General features: G+C 48.2%; 2 protein-coding genes and 1 pseudogene across 4 annotated transcripts; all 3 read right to left on the minus strand.

Moving 5' to 3' along the window:
- Window positions 1-4,328: 4,328 nt before the first annotated feature.
- Window positions 4,329-7,156, minus strand: LOC100281980 (40S ribosomal protein S30). Of its 2 annotated transcripts, XR_004852462.1 has the most exons (3): window positions 7,064-7,156; window positions 4,949-6,968; window positions 4,405-4,850 (listed from the first exon to the last, which is right to left on the minus strand). XR_004852462.1 is itself a non-coding variant. In NM_001245894.2 (2 exons), the coding sequence occupies exons 1-2, from the start codon at window positions 4,950-4,952 to the stop codon at window positions 4,666-4,668; spliced, it is 189 nt and encodes a 62-aa protein (NP_001232823.1). In that variant the 5' UTR covers window positions 4,953-5,029; the 3' UTR covers window positions 4,329-4,665. The 2 variants fall into 2 exon arrangements, 1 of the variants encoding a protein (NP_001232823.1); NM_001245894.2 differs by lacking the exon at window positions 7,064-7,156 and having other exon boundaries at window positions 4,329-4,850; window positions 4,949-5,029.
- LOC100279382 (uncharacterized) lies at window positions 5,341-7,428 on the minus strand (annotated as a pseudogene). Its single transcript, NR_158613.1, has one exon. The product of NR_158613.1 is annotated as an uncharacterized protein (transcript).
- Window positions 7,429-7,547: 119 nt separating this feature from the next.
- LOC100191443 (uncharacterized) lies at window positions 7,548-19,098 on the minus strand. The gene is made up of 10 exons (NM_001136876.1): window positions 18,838-19,098; window positions 18,561-18,747; window positions 16,595-16,762; window positions 16,413-16,499; window positions 9,766-9,900; window positions 9,563-9,673; window positions 9,177-9,268; window positions 8,991-9,096; window positions 8,818-8,904; window positions 7,548-8,386 (listed from the first exon to the last, which is right to left on the minus strand). The coding sequence occupies exons 2-10, from the start codon at window positions 18,720-18,722 to the stop codon at window positions 7,973-7,975; spliced, it is 1,362 nt and encodes a 453-aa protein (NP_001130348.1). The 5' UTR covers window positions 18,723-18,747; window positions 18,838-19,098; the 3' UTR covers window positions 7,548-7,972.
- Between the last annotated feature and the right edge of the window lie 633 nt (window positions 19,099-19,731).

Consider the following 19,731-nt stretch of genomic DNA (forward strand, 5'->3'; position numbering starts at 1 on the left):
TGCAGGAGGAGGAAGGAAGGAGGAAGAAGGAGAAGGAACACTGCTTGCTGCCTGCTGCCATCGTCTTTGGCACTCAGTAACAGCAAGTTGGGTGGGTGGCGGAGGAAGCGGGGGAGAGCAAGGGCTATTTATACAGAAAGGAAGGAAGAAGGAAAGAAGTATGGCCTGTGCGAGAAGAGGGGGGGAGATGGCAGCGCCGGGTTTGGTTGGTGTGGGACTGGGAGGGAGGCTAAGCAGGTCCCCAATCCCAAGAAGAATATAGAACCTGAACACTACTCCAAGCCACAGGCCAAAGCCAAGAAAGCTCTCTCTCTCTCTCTGGACCCGACCCATCATCTGGCTTTTTGGGCAGATCGATTCAAGGAGCTTTGTTCATGTGAGGGGAGACAAAGGGCCAGTTCTTTAATCCACACTTGGATCAAATATACACACACACCCAGTGTGCGTGCGTGCACAGGACAACTGACCGGTGCTTGATCGGCTTCCTTTGTGGCTAGCACGGTGGGCTTCGCGGTGTTTCACGCACGAAAACATGCCTGTTAATGCGGCTACGATCGACGGACGACGACGCTAAAGGCAAGCAGAGGCAGCGGGAAAGACCGGAGCTTTCTCTCTTGGGTCGGCTCAGTGAGTGGGATACAGTTCACCTGCATCCAGTGACCGGTCGATTGGACAGCGTTTCCACGAGCAATTCTAAAGCGAGGGATTTGCATGGGGCCGTGGTCGATCCCCCTGCTGACCGCGCGCGCGCCCGCGCAAAAGGTGTCACGGATTGGCGCCTCGCGTCGCTTGCCTTGTTTGTTTCCGGCAGAGAGAGAGATCAGCGGGTGGGGTACGTGTGTGCGTGGCCTGAACGCGCGCTCAGCTTGTTTCCCGCGAAAGGTCCGAGGCCCGGCCGGCCGCCATGGACGGGCACCCCGGTCGCCCGCCCGCTGCCGGCCATGTTCGTTCTCGAGGCCTCAAAAGGAGCACGCGCGCGCGCGCCCCTCTTCCTTTCCTTGACAGTTGCATCCACCACGCACGGCACCATCTATCTATCTCCATTCTCCAACGCGTACGATGGATCGCCCGCCACTGCCGATGGGATCTCAGGATCCACGGCTTCGGTCGCTCCAAGGTGAGCAGGCACCGCGCCACGCCTGCTGACTTGCTGGGACGGAGGACGCTCGGGGGTGCCGCCCGGGCCCGTCAAATTTGGCCGATCCATTAGTCTTACGGCCTCGATCAGAGCGGCGAGCTCGATGCGCTGCGCATGCTGCCCTTCCCTCTGATCATCCTTCGTTTCTCCTCGCGTGTCCTGGTCCTGGCATGCGTGCCATGCGATGCGCGTGTCCTCCGGGTTCGAGGCCGGCCGGCCGGTGGCAGAACGGTGTCAGAGAGCCCGCCCGGGAAGGCGGCGCGCGGACCGCGGCTGCCCTCGCTCGCGCTCGCGCGCCCGGGTCAGGCGCCGGCCTGCGCGCTGACGCCGCCTCTGGCCGCAAGCCGGTGTAGTACTCCTACGTCGTCTATGGCAGAGCGCGCGCGCGAGAGATAGAGAGAGAGAGAGAGGCACTGAGGCAGGCAGGCCGGCTGGCTGGCCTTCTTTTCGTCGTCGGTCAGGTGGCCTGTCTCTCTTGTCAGCTTTGACGTTGTTTGGAAGCAAGTTAAGCTGTCAGAGAAGCAGGACCATGTCGATCCACGGGACCGCAGCGGCTGCCACCGCTCGTGCGTGCATGGCCACTGACACAGCGTGTACTTCAATAATGCAGCGGCGTACGTACTCTTGCTTATTAATCCAATCAGTGGACGGAGCTTCAGTCTCACCCCCCACGCTTAATTAGCTGAAATAAAGTACCGTGGTTTGACCCTGTTTTGACCCGCTATACGGATCTCTGTTCTTGTATATTATAGCTGACAGCTGTTTTAAACCTTAGCAGTATTTGTTTAAAATATTTAGCCAAACAAAATACAAGAATATGTTATTACATCTGTTATTAAAAAAATCAGGTCTTCAAAATGCAAAAAAGGTTCATGTATCTCTCCCCCCCCCCCCTTTTTTGCTTGCTCTGACGTGTCACTTGTGTCTATTTGCAATGCGCAAAATTCGAACACCTAGTGGCATTGTAGATAATATTGTTTCACACTTTAGGGATGAGATATGGGAGCCGTTGGATACTAGCCTAAGAGACTTGCACTTAGAACTAAAAAATGCATGGCTAGTTATTGTACAAAATGAAGAATATATATAAATACTAAAAATCTAATAGGAAATAGTGTTATTCCTCAACCTTTCACGTTTCAACTTCCATTTCATCCTACCAAACGGAGCCTTGTTCTTTTCTAATACGCTGGGTCTTGTACTCTTGTGAGTTTGATCGGAGCTTCGAAGTACAGCCCTGGGCCACGTTTTGGTCACATAGCGCTGCGGCGGCCCCTGCCTTGCGACCAGGAGGCAGCTCAACCATGACCACGCGTGGAGTACGAGCGCCAGGTCCACATCCACGCACACGAGATGGCCGCGCGATGACCCGCGCCGGTGAAGCTGGGCACGGCGCGCAATCATCCAAGGGCTCTCCCCGGCAACGTGATCCGGCAGCAGAACGGGGATTTCGTCCGCGTCCGGCGCGAGGGGAGGCAGCAGGTCAGCGGGGGAGATGGACGAGAAGACGCGCGTGGAGCAGGGGATCATCTGGGTGGGGTGGGTGGGGGAGCAGGCCGACGCTGACCCGCCCCGCCCGTGCACCCAATCTTGGACGCTTGCGCGGTCGGATCCCACCGGCACCGGCAGCGCGCGAGAGGCGAGACAGACCACCGCCCCCGCTCCCGCTTCCGCTTGGCTCCGCCGCGCCGCGCCGCTCCTGCCTGCGCTGGCGGTCGGAGGCATGGGCGGGCACGGGCGCCTGTCCTCCCAACGGGGGCAGGCAGATGGTCTCCCGAGATCGTGTCTGCGGTGCGGTGCGGTGCGGCCCGGACATGCCGTATGCCCGCAGCCGGTTTCAAGCACGGGGCCACCGGACAATCTGCTCTACTGTGCTGGCCCACCTCCGTTCGACGAAGCCCGTAGTCGGTGGTGTTTCCACTGGATCCAGATATTCCAGGCCGTTCCAGCCAGATTACATTTCTTTTTTGAGGCCTCGGCCCATCATATATTTATAAGCACAAAAGGGAGCCTCTACCAGAATTCGGAAGGAACGACAGCCAGGCCCAATACACTAGCAGCCACGCTCTTCGGCCCAGCACGGCCATCGGACCATGTCAAAGCTGACAGCAATCTCAATTGCGCGCATCCGCACACAGCAGCTGAAACGCCCAGTTTTTTTTTTCTAAAAAAAAAACTTGAAGCGCCCAGGATTGGCAGATCAATATCGATGCTGCAGTTTCAGAATAGGAAGGCAATAGAGGAGCAGCAACCGCCATCATCAGAGATGGTTCAGCAGTGTGATAGACTCTCCCTAAACCCTAATCTCTAAATCCAAAAAAAATTTAAAATTGAAGTGGAGCATTTACATAAAAATAAATTTAAAATTATAGGAGACATATGAACAATACTAAACTGTAGAGGTTACTTTATCTTAAGCAAAAGTTCGAGAAAGATATATTAAAAATGAGACATATCCTTTTTTTTATAGCTAATTCAACAACTTGTCCTCGGTACTATTGAGAAGCGCCGTATGATATTAGACTTGACTGACTGTTTTCTCACATTCTATCTAGAGACCACTTAACGGCGCACGACAACAATAGACCGCAAGTTAGATAAAAAAAAAGTATGAAGATTTTTTTTTTTTTTTTTTTGCAAAAGAGAGGATTGTGGAAATCAGGAAAACTGGTGTTTCGTGTGTTTAGTTCAGCTTTCCGAAACAGATTTGCTGTCAAAAAATTGAAATATAAAAAATGTACAGGTTCCTCAATTCAAAATCACATACTCGGTTGCAAAAACACAACAGCCGCTGTTCGCAATGCTGCACTAACAAACATGGGAGACTCGCAAGAAAATGGAACCCTACCAGGTTACAAACCAAGGTACGATTGGAGGCAGGGGAATGGAATACAGATCGTTTGGAGACTCAAATCGTCTTCGAGAATCGGGATTGAGCAAAGCTTGAACCTCACTTTACACAAGGCTTACATTTCCAATTATCGTTCACACCGCAAATTATCATTCTACAGTGTCAAAACAAGGATAGAACAAGCACCTTCAATCAAATAGCAGGCTCGGCTCCGCTCCCACAAACTACCCGAACCTAGTACAGATCTTATCAGCAAGCTGGTTTCAAAGTGGGCTAACCATTCAAATTTATAACTGGACCATAATGCCAGCAATAACGAGTGAAAAAACAGCAGGTTCCTTAATCAAGCGAGGAACGCCGAACCAAACAAACAAATTAGGCAAATCTAGTCAATGTCATGTAGCCAATCGACGAATGATTTAACCCACCTATTTGCATAACATTTCACAAAGAATGCAAAAAGGGGCAAGAAGTCATTGCCACGTATCATCATATCTCAAAAATTCATCCTCGATTAATAAGGAGGTTGACATATAATCTCAAGCTCTCATCTCACCGCACGAAACTGAGACTGGAACAACAACAAAAAAAGATCTTCTTCTGCTTGCACAACGAAAACTACTACCAGGAAGAGCAAGAGCATAGGCATAGGCATGCGAGCCCAACGGCGTCGCGCCTACTTCTCGGACGAGTTGGGCCCGCGCTTCTTGCCGAAGCCGACGACGGCGGTGACGAAGCGGCGGTTGTACTGCATCCTCTTGTACGCGCGGCCGCGGGGCTTCTTCTTCTTGTCCTGCTTCGCCACCTTGGGCGTCTGCCCGCGGACCTTCCCGGCGCGGGCCAGCGATCCGTGCACCTTACCTGCGCATAGACACGGGACGCGACTCACCTTGATCAGCGCGTGAGTACAGGAGGGAGCAGCGAAAGGTGAGGAAGAATGAGAGCTGGCGGTGGGTTACCCATGGCTGCGAAGTGGCGGCTGCGGCGACGGAAGCGAGTGCGGGGAGGCTGAGAGATGCGTCGGTGTCGGCGGCGGCGTCGGCGGCGGCTGTAAAAGGAAACCCTAGGTGGTGAGGGGGATGGCTTAATACGCGTGAGGGTTTTTTGCGTGCGGGCCGATTGGGCTTCAGGAAGGGTCTGTCGTGGCCCGTGGGGGACAAGATTGACGGGCTTTGTCACACTGGCCTCATGTTACCGTTCCAACCTATCTTTACAACGCTCTCGCTCTCGGTGGATCACGAGTGAGAATTGAGATTCACGGATTAATGAAAGAAAACGATGGAGAACAGAGGCCACGGAAACCATGTTTGGCGGAGACTTTTGCCATTGTAAAACGCGACAAGTTCGGCTTCAACGAAATAGAGGCGTAGACGAGGTCTTGGATGATTTAGAGATTCACACAACGCACATACGCCGATATGGACTTGAGCTCTCTCTTAGACGCGTTCGACAGTGATTAATCCTCCACCGTGAGGATCAGTCAGGGCAGCCACCGTTCCCGTCTTCAGCGCCGTTACTGCTCGGGTCGCAGTTCCACCGCTACCGCCCTGCCCCGCCGACGCCGACACCGAGCACCCCTTCCAGCCGGACGAAGAAGAGGACGCAGTCAAACAACACCTTCTCGATTCTCCGCTCGAGGCCGCCTTCCTGCACCTCACCCTCCTCCGTCTCGACGCCAACCTTTGCGACGAAGTGGTCCGCCGCGGCTCCCACCTCCTCTTCTTCCACGGGGGCGGCGCGAACGGTACCGCCACTCCCCCTGTGCAGACGCTGCTGCTAGCGACAGCGGGCCGCAGCAGGAGAACCTGAGCGTGCCGGATTCGTCCGTGCCAAATGCGAAGAGAGCGAGGCGGAGGATGACCAAATTGGCCGTCGCGGTCGCTGCCGGGTCTGTCCTCGCCGCGCTTCTTGTCTACGCCATGATTGCGATGAAGAGGCTGGACGCCGCCGAGATTGGCCCAGCAGCACGGGAAGCAGAGGCGTTCGAGCAGAACATGGATGTTGTTGGCCGACTGCGCCATCCGAACCTTGTACCACTCCGAGCATTCTTCCAGGCAAAGGAGGAGCGGCTGCTTGTGTATGATGGTCGCCGAATGAGCTTCTGCTGCAGCTACGACAGCTGCTCGCGCGGCGTCGTACGAGTCAGCTACTCGCGCGGCGCTGGAGCTCCGGGCGCGGGCTCTCCTCGCGCAACCGTGACGTCGCCGACATGCTCTGCGACTACATCCCCAGCTACTGCGCCAAGTCGTGCTCGGCCGACGACGCCACCACCGCCTCGTCCTCCTCATCCTGCTCGTCTGGCTCCGTTCAGCTCACGCGGCATTGGGCGGCCTTCTTTCATTACATCCACCACCGATTCAACGCGGTGTCCAGATCGAATCTAGACTCCACTAATTTTATGGGCACGGAAGAGCCACGTGGAGTAGAGTCCCGTCAGAACTTCTCGAACAGGCACAAGAGGTGTTCTGTTCCGGAAATTATCGACCGATGGCTCACGCACTAGCAGCAGCAGCTCGGAACCGAAATCTAAATAAAAGTCCTGCCCACGCTCTTCGCCGACTTCGACGCTGCGCCGCACTTCTCCTGCGTCGTCACGGAGTTCTGCCCCGGCGGGGACCTCCACTCGCTCCGCCACCACATGCCCAACCGCCGCTTCTTGCCCCCGTCGAACCTGCTGGCGCCCGCCAATACAAGGGCGGAGTCCGTGTCGCAGCTGCTGCCGCACGTGAAGCTCCTCCGCCGCCGCCGCGGTGGCGGCGCTGGACGCCGGCCTCCCCGGCGAGGCCGTGCGCCATTTCAACAAGGTGCTCGACACGCGCCGCAGCGTGCTGTCGCACCCCTTCGCCACGGCCTGCCTCGACGAGCTGTCCATCATGATGCCATTGGAGAGGAAGAAGAGAGAAGGAGAGAGCTCACCGGAGATAGGAGTGGCGGCTACAGCACTGACGGCCATGCAGACGGAAACCGTGCCCCTGCAGACTGATTCGGACGGAGGAGGCTTAATAGTTGTCCTCAGCGTCTATAAGAGATTACGACTAGCGAGCGGCTGCTCTGTCTGTAAACCCTGAGTGTACCAGTGTATTTCCGGCGCCACCACCGAAGATCCACTTCCTGAGCCCGGGGAGCGGGATGAGAACCGATTTTCACCTCGGGTTCCCGGTGGAAGTAGCAATATATCCTGGGCTCGTACTGTCAGACTGATACAGCCGTCGGACCCAGGCCAGCCAGAACCAGAGGCCACGACCGACGTTGGAAACGAACGGCTCTCGCCTACTTCTTCATTTGAGTGCGAAGCTGCCGGCATCTGATCCTTGCTTTTAGAACAAAGCGGAACAAACCCCCTGAAAATGGCAAAGGTGCAGGGTTCGTTGTTGTTGTGTGTGGGTGGGGGTGAGTCAGAAAATATAAACGGTTCCGCTTACATAACTTTTACTTTTCTACATGGTATATATATTCATGCTTTTAGAAAACTTATAATTTAAAAGAAAAGGTAGCATCATATACTCTCTCTCTCTCTCTCTCTCTCTCTATATATATATATATATAACAAATATACATGTTATATCTGCATACATGTTTTTATTATGCATCTAAAAATACGATGTTTAAATTTGAAACACTGTCCAGGGAACTCAATAATAACAACACATATATCGAAGTGAATACAAACTAGCCCTTTCATGTGTTCCACAGTACAAACAGGCTTTAGGAATTTGGTCCAAAACTATTTGTATTCCGGAGTCTGAAACTAACAGCGCAAACACACATTACTCTGATCATATGTATGTTCAGAGACAGCATTGGTCCACAGCACTACACTACGCTTCAAATTCTAAACTATTTACACGGCAGATTCGCTGGCGTCGAGTCCCACCGAACCATCATTCGCCATGAACTAAGAGCAGGCAGATATATTCCCTGAACCGCGCATCAGAACCTTCAGCCAGCACCTAGCACAACACCGGTCACCAAAGCTCAGTTCTTCACACGTATGAGTCAAGATAGTCGAATCCGCGGATCATCCTGTACTGCAACAGGCTGGCATAGACGCGGTCGCACACTCCGATGAACAGGGACTCGTCGTCCGGGCTGAGCGTGATCCCGGACACCTCACCAAAGAAGTCGATCTCCTGCCGTTTCTTGTAGTCCGCAGCCACACTGTACACATGGACGAAGTCGGCAGGCTCCGAGAACACCAGGAACCGCCCGTCGGAGGAGTAGCGGATGCACCGGATCGCGCCGATGTTGCCCCGCAGTACTGCAAGTGAGGTCGACAAGTTGCGGGTGTCCCAGATGCGGCAGGTTTTGTCCTGGTTCCCGGTCGCGAATGTCCGGCTGTCCGGGTGCCATGCCGTAGCAAATGAGTAGTCCAGATGGCCAACTAGGGTAGAGGTTACCTGCAAAACACATCAATTCCACATTTCACTTCTCATGTCTGTTCAGTTAGTAAACAAAGAACGATTGTAAAGCTCTAAATTATATTTTGCTGTTACGGTGGTAAAACTAGATATGAGCAAGGAAAATTATTAGAAACTCCACTCGGTACCTCTTTCTCTAAGTTAGTCCCTGGTTTCTAAAACTGTAGTTTCTTGATACTATGGTCCTTGAAAATGACTTCAAAACAAGCCCTGAACAAATGGCCTACTGTACCGAGGAACGTTTTGAAAAAAGGTCATGGACAATAGATGTTACAATGTCAATATTTTTTTTTATAAAGAACCTCACAATATTGATGCAACGAAAGAATGGCCGTAATAGTAGTAAATTATGAGTAAAAGCCAAAATTAATAGACCGAAAAAACCTGAAATAATAAGCAAAAAAAAGTACCTTTCCATTTCGTGAATCCACAAGAAGAGCATCTCGATCATCTCCAACCACAGCCAAAAGTTTCTTATCTGGGCTCACGGATGTGTGCTGTTGTTATGGAAGCAACCGATGAATGTCAAATATGGATGGAAGAACCAAAACAGTAGAGTGAATCCTAATGTGGTAGAAATTACATTAACCGGCCAGTTATATCGGTAGTGGTTCACGAGCTGATATCTCTCCATATCATATTCACGAACACCACAATCGTTGTTAGATACTGTAATGTGCAGGCTTCCACTGCAAAGTAATTTGGAGACCTTGAGATTTTAACGACAATGTACATCTTCAGATAGGTTCTGGACAAGTTAGTTTCTCACCTTATCGATCTGTGTATATCTATGGCATTTGTTATGGCATTGTCACTCAAAGTTGTCCTCATACAGAATTTTACACTACAGCCTTCCACATCCTGTTACAACATTAAAAAAAGCTGTTGAGCATGCAAGCAAAACTTTCAATGAACTGCTTATTCTCACAACACAAAGCTTACAGAAGCAAAATAAGAAAGCATGGTGGTGATGAATACATCATCGCATGCAGTAAAATGATTATTCCATTTTAGATCTTTGTCATAAGTAATATAATACCAAGTAAAATAATAAACAAAGGGAGACTGAAATGAAATGAATATCTACAGCTACATTCTATGGGTGAATAAAATAGCCGAACCAAAGTTACAACTAAGTCTTCATTAGTGGCTTACTTTGCCAATTAGTTCTCCTTGAAAACCGCCAGCTACCACCAAACCCTCATTCACAGCAAGTGTGCTAACTTGAACACCAGAGAAACCTTCTAGTAAACTGCCAGGATACTTCTGTGAGGAGGAAAAGTGCATTAACAATGAGACCTATTTGATTTTTAGACGAGAACATAAAAAATGGAAGCAGGAAAGTATAAGGGGAATACCTCCGCTGGAGCAACATGCCCAGAGAAGTCAAGAACCTCTGATAATTTGTGAGACAATGATGACCAGTGGCTTACTGTGGAATTTGACATAAAATAGACATCATGCTTCGATGTTGCCCATAACAAATTCCTAAGCTACAGAAGCAATAGTTAGTAAGTATTGTTCAGCTTTGGGAGTCATATGACAAGATTAGAATGCAGACAAACACATTACGTAACTAATTTCCATTTCATAGCAGAGAATAAAGCTCATCCTAACGCAAAGGAACACATCTTAACTCTTTTTTTTTCTCGAACGCGCAGGAGAATGGCGCATCATTATATTAAGAAGAAGAGAGGTCTGAAATAGACCAACAATCACCAACACAATACAAGAGGATGAAAACAAAGAAACATAAAAACTGCCATAAGAAAGAACTATCCTACAACTATCAAAACATTTATTTTAAAACAAGTAGCAATGTTCTTCAATTGCTAATATTCCTCATCTTGGTCATGAATGTGCTGAACTACATGATCGAATATGCCTCAAGGGAACATTTGTTGCAGCCGTTGGACATACACCAGGTTCGGCATCGAGTCTCTTTTTATGCTGATGATGCAGTGATGTTTCTAAGACCAGCAAGAAATGATTTTTTGGTAGCTAGGAAGATACTTGAGCTGTTTGGTCATGCTTCTGGGCTCCAAACCAATCTAGCCAAAAGCTCGGTTTCTCCCATTCATTGCTCTGATAATGTAATGGCCACCACTTCTGAGATTTTGTCCTGTTCCATTAAGGAATTTCCGTGCAAATATCTTGGGCTGCCACTCACAATTGGTAAACCCACTAAAGATGTGTTGCTGCCTATAGTTGACAAGGTTGCAGATTATCTACCAGGTTGGAAAGCATCCTTATTGAATAAAGCAGGAAGATTGGTTTTGGTTCGTGCAGTTTTGACTGCTGCTCCTATTTACCTTCTAATTGCTATGGACTTGCCTAAATGGGTCCTGAAAGCTATTGATAAAAGAAGACGGGGATTCCTTTGGAAGGGACAAGAGAAAGCTAACGGGGGCAACTGTCTAGTAGCTTGAGAGAAGGTACAGAGGCCCCTTGAATATGGAGGCCTTGGTATTCATAACTTGGACCTTCTCAGTTGCGCTTTAAGGATTCGCTGGTTATGGGCAGAAAAAAACAGATGCCTCAAGACCTTGGGATGGCCTTCCTGTACAAGTCCCTCAAAATGCTCGAGCCCTCTTTAATATTGCAGTGGATGTCATCACAGGTAATAGGGAGCAGGTTCTGTTCTGGATAGATAGATGATTGGATGGTCACACAGTAGCTGAAATAGCCCCTAACTTAATACGAACTGTCCCAAAAAGAATAGCAAAAAGGCGGACTGTGGCTCAAGCTTTACAGAAACGAAAATGGGTTGAAGACGTCAAGGGAGCTCTCACAGTTCCAGTTCTCTTAGAGTACTTGCAGCTGTGGGGTTCGATGGATGATGTATTGTTGCAGCAAAATGTGCCAGATCAGTTTGTTTGGAAGCTAAATCAGTCTGGGATTTATACAACTAAGTCAGTTTATGGTGCCTTTTTCTTAGGGACTATCAAGTTTGGCCCTTGGAGGAGAATCTGGAAGAGTCGGGCACCCCCGCGTTGCAAGTTTTTCATCTGGTTGGTGTTCCATAATAGTTGTTGGACTGTGGATCGCCTTGCAAGAAGAGGGCTCCCCCACCCAGAGGCTTGTCCTTTGTGTGACCAATCTGAAGAGACTATCCATCACCTCTGGGCTGGTTGCGTCTTCACGCGTCAAGTCTGGGCTTACATTTTCCAGAATCTGGGGTTACTAAGCCTATCACCTCCTCCAGTTTCATCTCAATTTTCAAAATGGTGGTGGATATCAATCTCAACAGTTCCAAAGGAGATGAGGAAGGGCCTTAACTTTCTGATCATTTTGGTGGCCTGGGAAGTGTGGAAGCATCGCAATTCTTGTGTGTTTGAAAATGCTACACCAAGCGTCCAGGAGGTTCTGAGGGCTGTCATGGCTGAACGTGCCCTTTGGTGTAGGGCTGGTGCAAGAAAGCTCCATCAGCTCTTGGTCAGGGCTCTGGACATGGATGTTTAGGTATCCCTTTGGTCGAACCTTTTGTTTTGTTGTGTGGTGCGTCTGTTATAGAGTTTAGTGTTTGGGGTGTGTGATGTTCTTGTACTCGGGACAGGTCTAACTTGTCCCTTTTTTTTCTCGAATACGCAGGAGAGCTGCGTATCATTATATTAAGTAGAAAAGGATGGGGTGAGGTGTTAAAGAACCTCATACAACTCTACACACCACCCAACAAAAGAAAATGAGCAGGAGCACCAGTACACTAAGCATACTAGAGACCAACTCCTCAAATAGTATGCCGAGGTAAAAGGATATCAGATAATCCGCGAGCCCCAGCCCTACACCAAAGATGAGACTCAGCCATGACCCAATTTATGACCTTGCTAGCCCTAGGCTGCTCTCTGTTGAAGACACATTGATTGCGATGAATCCAAATGGCCCAAGCTCCTAAAATGATAAGGGAGTTCAGCCCCTTGCGCAGCTTCTTATCGGAGGGGCTAATAAGGGTCATGCTTACATTCTCCCACCAATCATCAAAGGAAGAAGAATCGAGACTGGGAGAGAGGTGCTGCAAACCGACTGTTTTCAGGATATTAAACCAGACTTCCCTTGAGAAGACACAGGAAACTAGCAGATGATTCATAGTTTCTTCCTCCTGGTCACATAACAGACAACTTTGAGGATGAGGCAGGCCTCTCCTTGCCAGCCGGTCAGCGGTCCAGCAGCGGCCGTGCGCCACCAGCCACATGAAGAATTTACATTTTCCAGGAGCCCAACTCTTCCAAATCCTCCTCCATGATCTAAAGGTTGTTGAGCCAATAAAGAAACCATCATAAGCCGACTTGGCGGTATAATTTCCTGAACTAGAGAGCAGCCATAAGTGCTTATCTTCCTGTTCCGGGTGCAAAATCCAGCTGGCAGCGAGGTCCCAGACTTGAAAAAATTCAGTCAACACATTAACAGTAATAGCCCCTCTAATGTCCTGAACCCAGCTTCCAGTAGTGAGGGCATCCTGAACACTCCTTTTCCTAGCCCTTGAAGATACCAACCTGACAAGATGAGGTGCCAACTGTTGTAGGCTTTGGCCATTTAACCATTTATCTGTCCAAAACAGAGTATTCCTGCCATTGCCCACTTCAGAAGAAACTGCTGCAGAAAAGAAGGCCAGAACTGAAGGGTGCACATGAAAATTGAAGGCTGCCCAGGGCCGGTCAGGTTCAGTTTTTTTTTTAACCAGAGCCAACGCAATCTGAGGGCCCAACACATATGCTGCAGGTGGGAGATGCCCAAGCCTCCAAGCTCTTTAGGTCTAGTCACTTTGTTCCAGGCCACCAAATAGTGGCCACCCATAGCTTCTTTTCTTCCTCGCCAAAGGAAATTTCTCCGAATTTTGTCTATGGCCTTTAAAGCCCAAGAAGGAAGGTCCAATGCCATAGCTAAATAAACCATCATCGAAGATAGAACTGACTGAACAAGAATCAGCCTTCCAGCCCTAGATAGCAGGTCGGCTTTCCAACTAGGCAGGCGATCTGCAATCTTATCAATGAATGGCTGAATGTGATGTTTACCAAGTCGCTTCAACGAAAGAGGCACCCCCAAGTATTTGCAAGGAAAATTGGCAACAAGACATGGAAGAAGATTATGGATGGTAGAAACATTTTCCGCCGAACAGTGAATGAGAAATACACTGCTTTTTTTCCATACTTGTTTTAAGCCCTGATGCCTCACCAAAGATCTTTAGGATATCCATGGTGACCTCGAGATCCAGAGCCACAGGTTGCAGGAAGATCACCACATCATCGGCGAAAAGAGAAGTGCGGCAGAGCTCTGAGTGGGCAGATAAAGATTTCAGCAGACCGTCTTCAGCTGCCTTCTTTAACAAGTAGTATAAAATATCCATAACCAGAATAAACAGCATGGGAGACAGAGGGTCCCCCTGCCGAAGCCCCCTTCTGTGGTGAATTTTCTGACCTGCTTCGCCATTAAGAATCACTTGAGTTGATGCAGAAGCAAGCAGATTACTCACAATATCACACCAAATTTGACCGAAACCCAAATGCTTCATCACTTCTAACAGGAAAGACCACGAGACCGAATCAAAGGCTTTTGTGATATCCAACTTAAGAAGGATCCGAGGAAGTCTTTTCTGATGGAATAGATTAGCTGTCTGTTGAACTAGCATGAAGTTGTCAAGGATGGATCTACCTTTAATAAAGGCACTTTGAGTATGCGACACCAATTTATCTAGATGACCAGCCAGCCTGTTAGCCAAAAGCTTGGTGATGAGCTTAGCAAAAGAATGAACCAAGCTGATGGACCGGAAATCCTTAACGAGCGAGGTGTCTTCCTTTTTGGGCAGAAGAATAATATAGGCTGAATTGAGCAAGTCAAAATTCAGCAGCCTCCTATTCCAGACTGCCATAGCAGCAGCCAAAATATCTCCCTTAATAATCTGCCAACAGGATTTATAAAATTTCCCTGTAAACCCATCCGGGCCAGGAGCTTTACTGGACGGCAGGGATAAGATGGTTTTCCAGATTTCCTCCTCAGTAAAGGGGCTGTCCAGCGATGAAAGGTCATGAGTAGGGATGTGCAGGTGTTCCAGATTTATAGAATGCTCTCTGTCAGTTGAACGACCCAGCAGATTGAAGTAGAAATCATTAAGCAACTCCTCCTTATCCTCGTGTCTGGACAAAATAAGACCATCCGAGGATAAAAGATTACCAATAAAATTCTTGCCTTTGCGATACTTAGCGCGCAGGTGGAAGAAAGCAGTATTAGCATCCCCTTAGCCATCCAGGTGATCCTAGAGCGGCTCCGAGCCATAGAGCGCTGCAAGGAGGAAAGGGCCACGGTGTGACCATCAAGCTGGTCCAGCAACCACTTTTCGACCACCGTTAAAGGCCTACTATCCTGGGCAATCTGGAATTTATGCATAATTTCACGCGCCATCCCAAGCTGAGCCATAATATTCCCTTCCCTTTTATGAGACCATCTCTGAAGGTGTCTGACAGTGGCTCCAAACCTTCTAGAAAGGGTAACAAAAGGGTCAAAGGAGGGAGAAACCGAGTTCCAAGCGATCTCTACTGCCTCAAGAAAACCAGGAAGCTTAGTCCAGTGGGGTTCAAAGTGGAACCGGCGACGACCAGGTTTCAAGTCATGGAGGCCCAACAGCAAAGGGCAGTGATCAGAACCATCAGTGCTCGCACTCTGAAGAAGACAGTTGGGAAAAAGTTGCTCCCAATCTGGAGAACAAAACATTCTGTAAAGTTTAACAAGCGTGGGTGCATCTTGACGGTTAGACCAGGTGAATTTCCTCCCGTGAAGAGCTAATTCTTTAATGCCGAGATCATTGATGAGCCTTCTGAAACTGTGCATAAGCTGCCTATTAAAGTTGCCAGTGCTCTTATCTTCATCTCTGTATATAAGGTTGAAATCCCCCATGATAATCCACGGACCAAGGCAGACAGAACTTAAGCCTCTAAGCTCCTGCATAAATTGTCCCTTACATGAAATGACATGCAGCTCTCCCGCGTAGTTAAAAAATATATTCCTCTCATCATGCTCTATTAGTGGCTCTTGTTGGGTTGTATCTAGCCTACCTCATCATACTTTACACTAAAAGGCTTTGTTGTTATTGTTGAATTATAATATTATGTAAAAGTTCTATTCTAGTGCCACAAGAAAAATGGCACTAATTTTCTTCCTCAGATTTCTTGCTGATATGGATAGCTGCATACAATTGGTACATGCAAATCATAGTTGTTAAGGCGAAGTAAGGCGACTGACCCCCTTTTTAACTTTTAAAGCGTAAGGCGAGGCGACGCTTTAAATATAGTTAAGAATAGAAAATTATTGATATTTGAGAAAGTGTGTAGGACAAAAATACTAATAATGAAGAGGAAAAGGATAACGAAAAGGAAAATAATAGTCTAACTAGTCCAAATCAGTCCACTTGGCCCATTAAAATTAGGTTACCCACTTATTCACTCACTCCCAGCCCTCTCCCAGCCGCACCCATCACCCAGCCGCCTCCCTCTCTTCCCTTCCCCCCGCCACTTCTCCCTCTCTCCCAGTCGCTTTTCCCTCTCTCCCAGCTACCGCTGAGGTGAGGGGGTCAGGGGACCTCGCCGGCACAGCTAGAGCTCGCGGTCACGGAGGGGAGCGGCCACCGCCGCCGCTGCTGATGGCACTCCAAGGACACGGTATCAAATCGCGTGCTCAGGTCAAGATCCAACCCTACATCACTCCAAGGCGTCCTCATAGCTTCGCCTTAGAACTCTCCAAGGCGCCGGCGCGACACCCTACTGTCCAAAGCGGACGCTTTAGGCTCCAAGATAAGGCGACCAGGACGCCTTAAGGTTTTCGCACACCTTAGCGCTTAGGTGTCGCCTAAGCGACGCCTTAACAACTATGATGCAAATTGCAAGTTTGTGAAGAAAGCCTTCTAAATGCTGGCAAGCAAGAAAAAAAAGACAATCCACAAGAACGTTTCCTCACATATATAGTGCAGTTAGTTACTGCATATCTTGCAAAAAAAAGGTAGGACACAATGCAAACTCACCTGAAAATGGAGAATTGATGGCTTCACTGATCTAGTGTTGTGCTGAAATTCATAATACTTGCTGCTCTTCTCCACTTGCTTGCACAACTAAGAAAATTATTTTTAAAAATAATCAGAAAATATGGAAATTTGGAACAATAGAAACAACCTTTTATGAAATAAGACTAGATGGTAGTGAAGACCTTATCCATGAGCTCTCCTGATTGAGGGAAATTTTCATAGTTCTTATACTGTTCCAACCTAGCTTTTCGGTAATCTTGCCTGGCTATGTGTATCCTCTCCCATGGTATACCTTGTATATCCTTTCCTGCCCTTGCTTCAGCTGCTGACGTGTCCCTTATCCTAGTGAGCTGTAGAAACATAGACAATTACCAGTAGGTATAAGTTATAAACACTAAATGGACATCTTTTGAGCAATCTTAAGATTTGAATCAAATCCGTCATTTACTCAGTTTTGGCATAAAAATAGAAATAAACCAATAAATATAAAAAGGTTTTCAATAGCTGATAAACTGCAGCAGCCATCATCACGTCACGACTGATAATTGTCTAAGCTGATGCAAATAAGTATTGGTGATCCTTATGCTTATGCCAAGAACATGACCTCAGTAAAGTGGGTAGTTAATTCAAAAAGTGAATTGACTTTAACTCCAATCAAGAAGGATAAGACATGAGTCAAATATTCTAATTGAAATCTGTGTTTCAAGCTCGTTGGATCAGAGCAAGGTGGAGGAAGTGGCGCTAAGCATCAGGTGTTCTATATGACAAGAGGGTACCACGAAAGCTAAAAGGCAAGTTGTATAAAATGACTATTATAATTGCTATGTTGTATTGTGCAGAATGTCGGCCTAAAAAGGCATCATGCTCAGCAGATAAGTATTGCGTGTATATTGGCGTTAGATTTATGGCTATATAAGAAGGATCGAGTCCTGAATGATGATATAAGTGATAAACTAGGCGTAGCATCAATTGAACAAAAGCTTGTCCAGTATCGATTGAGATGGTTTGGACATGTCCAACAGAGACCTCAAGAGGCACCAGTGTGTAGTGGAATCCTATGGCGCGATAGTAACAGAAAGAGAGACAAGAAGACCTTAGTTGACATGGAAAGAGACAGTAAAAAAAGACTTGAAAGCACAAAATATAGCCAAGAATTTAGCCTTGAATAAAAGCGAATGACAAACAATTATCCATGTGCCCGACCCTTGATTTGTAGCTTCTCTTGGGTTCTAACTCTAGCCTAACCTAAATTGCTAGGAATAAAAGGCTTTATTATTATTGTTGTTGTTGTTGTTGTTGTTGTTGTTGTTTAAAGCTAGTTGGTCCAAGCCCATTCAAACAAGGATGAACAATGCATCTGCAACACCCTGCCATGTTGGGCATAGAAAATTATGCAACAAATGTCGAGTACGAAAGCGACCTACCAGAGGATGGCAAACCAAGTCATTACTGGCTGAAGATAAGCACAAAAAAGAGAAGACATAGCATTCTAGACCTACATGATTGGCCAAAACACATCTTCTCCACAAGCCCCGTTGACATCAAGTCTGCTGTCCTATAAATAATTGAGCAGCCAAGGACTAAATGAGGAAAAAACAACACTGCAAACTTAACCAGAAAATTAGAGAAATCTTTTGACGCTTTTGTCTATCACTCCGCTAATGTTTCCTTGCAATTTGGCATGCGCTTTGAAAAGTAGTAGAAACATACTACTGCAAATTAACATTTCTACCCTGCCCAAACAAAACAATTGTTTTCTTGTTTTTCAACTGGTTTTCCGCGTGCACTTTACCACCTGGTTCACCCCATCATCAACATCACAATTCACACCTAAGACCATAAAACTTAGCTTAAACTATGGCAATATAAACTTAAGTTCCGGATAGAATAGAAACCTAGTACACATGAAGATCCATCTATGTCCATGCGCAGTTTTAATGATCTACATGTACCGCGCCATGCTACCCACCAAGCCCAGAACGATATCAACCTCGACTTCCGCAGGTGAATAGGAAGCCGGCACAAAACTTGGGCAATTAATCGAGAGTAGGACCGAGCCAACACGCGTCGGCCTCCTCAGATTTGCGAGTTCGACAGAATCAAAAGACCTCCACCAACGGCAGGAGCACCGGGAAAGGCCATACGCACCAGCAAGTATTCATCATCACCATCCGCGCCGCCGTCCCTCCGGTCGGCATCGCCTTCCACCACATCCATCTCCACGTCCATCTCGGCGTCCGACGCCCAGCCGTCGTGGTCATCCACAACTCGCTCCGCTGCATCGGCGCTGTCCCGCGCGCTCGCCGCCATCCCGCCGCCGCGTCGAACCGCACCCCTGTCCGCACCAACCGAACATTCAGATCGCACAGGCGACACGCGGACATAAGAGAGGCGATCGGAAGGCAGGCGAGCCACCAGCCCTTACCACGCACGAAGGACAACAAGTGCGGCTGTGCCGCGCGGCTCGCGATGTGCAGCACTGCGGACCCGCGCCGCCGGAGTGAGGTGTCGAGGATGAAGGAGCGCGGGTCGATGAAACCTCGGGCCTCCGAGAGCTGGAGAAGAGCTGCGAGGAGGAGGAGGAGCTGTGTCGGCCGCGGCTAACGGCGGACGTGGATCGGGAGGCGGAAACGTGTGGAGGGGATGAGAACACGGCCGTGCTTCTGGTGCCGTGCGGCGAACCAAGGTTCGAGATAGAGCTGAGCTCGATCCGGCAACGCGATGGGGTCGATAGCGACGGGTGACTGGGTGAGGGGATAAATTAGCTAGGGTAACGGCGTTTTCTTTTTGGGCTTCAACAAAAGTTAGCTTGCGTAACAGCGTTTTCTAGAAGACGTGGCAATGGAGACGCGGACGCGATATTTGCAAGGGGTACAGACGCACACCAGTGTGGGCCTATGACAGTGTGGTGTAGTTATGGTGTCGGTTGTGCTCGTGAGTTCAATAGATTTAAGATTGTTGGGTTCGCCTCAGTAAAATTGATTGATTCGATTTAAATTCTAAATAAGTCAAATTTTTTCTTAATTTTTTCTAATAATATCCAATTTATATGTAATAAAAATAACCGAACAAGACCTTAAGTGAAACTCTACACCACCAACAACAAAATTGTAAAGTAGTTTATTTAGAGAAATGTTATATTAGACTAGAATGGTTTACTCTTTATCAACACTTGATTTTTTTTTTACCGATCACATACATGCCTTAGCATTTTTCTCGTGACAAATTTTCATCTCCGTCAAGTTAAGGTTTATACATCTTCGACGGTGAAGATAGATCATGAGTAGTCACAACGACTTGACGAGAACCCGATGAAGCT

The sequence above is a fragment of the Zea mays genome, chromosome 9 (genome assembly GCF_902167145.1).
Source record: "Zea mays cultivar B73 chromosome 9, Zm-B73-REFERENCE-NAM-5.0, whole genome shotgun sequence".
NCBI classification, from domain to species: domain Eukaryota; kingdom Viridiplantae; phylum Streptophyta; class Magnoliopsida; order Poales; family Poaceae; genus Zea; species Zea mays.

Bases quoted from the DNA above. Each gene is read 5' to 3' on its own strand.
- LOC100191443 (NM_001136876.1), bottom strand. From the start codon at position 18,722: ATGGCGGCGAGCGCGCGGGACAGCGCCGATGCAGCGGAGCGAGTTGTG. The intron at 16,763-18,560 runs GTGCGTATGGCC...ATGTTTCTACAG, and splicing joins GTGATGATGAATACTTGCTG to CTCACTAGGATAAGGGACAC. The intron at 16,500-16,594 runs GTCTTCACTACC...TAATTTTCTTAG, and splicing joins CAGGAGAGCTCATGGATAAG to TTGTGCAAGCAAGTGGAGAA.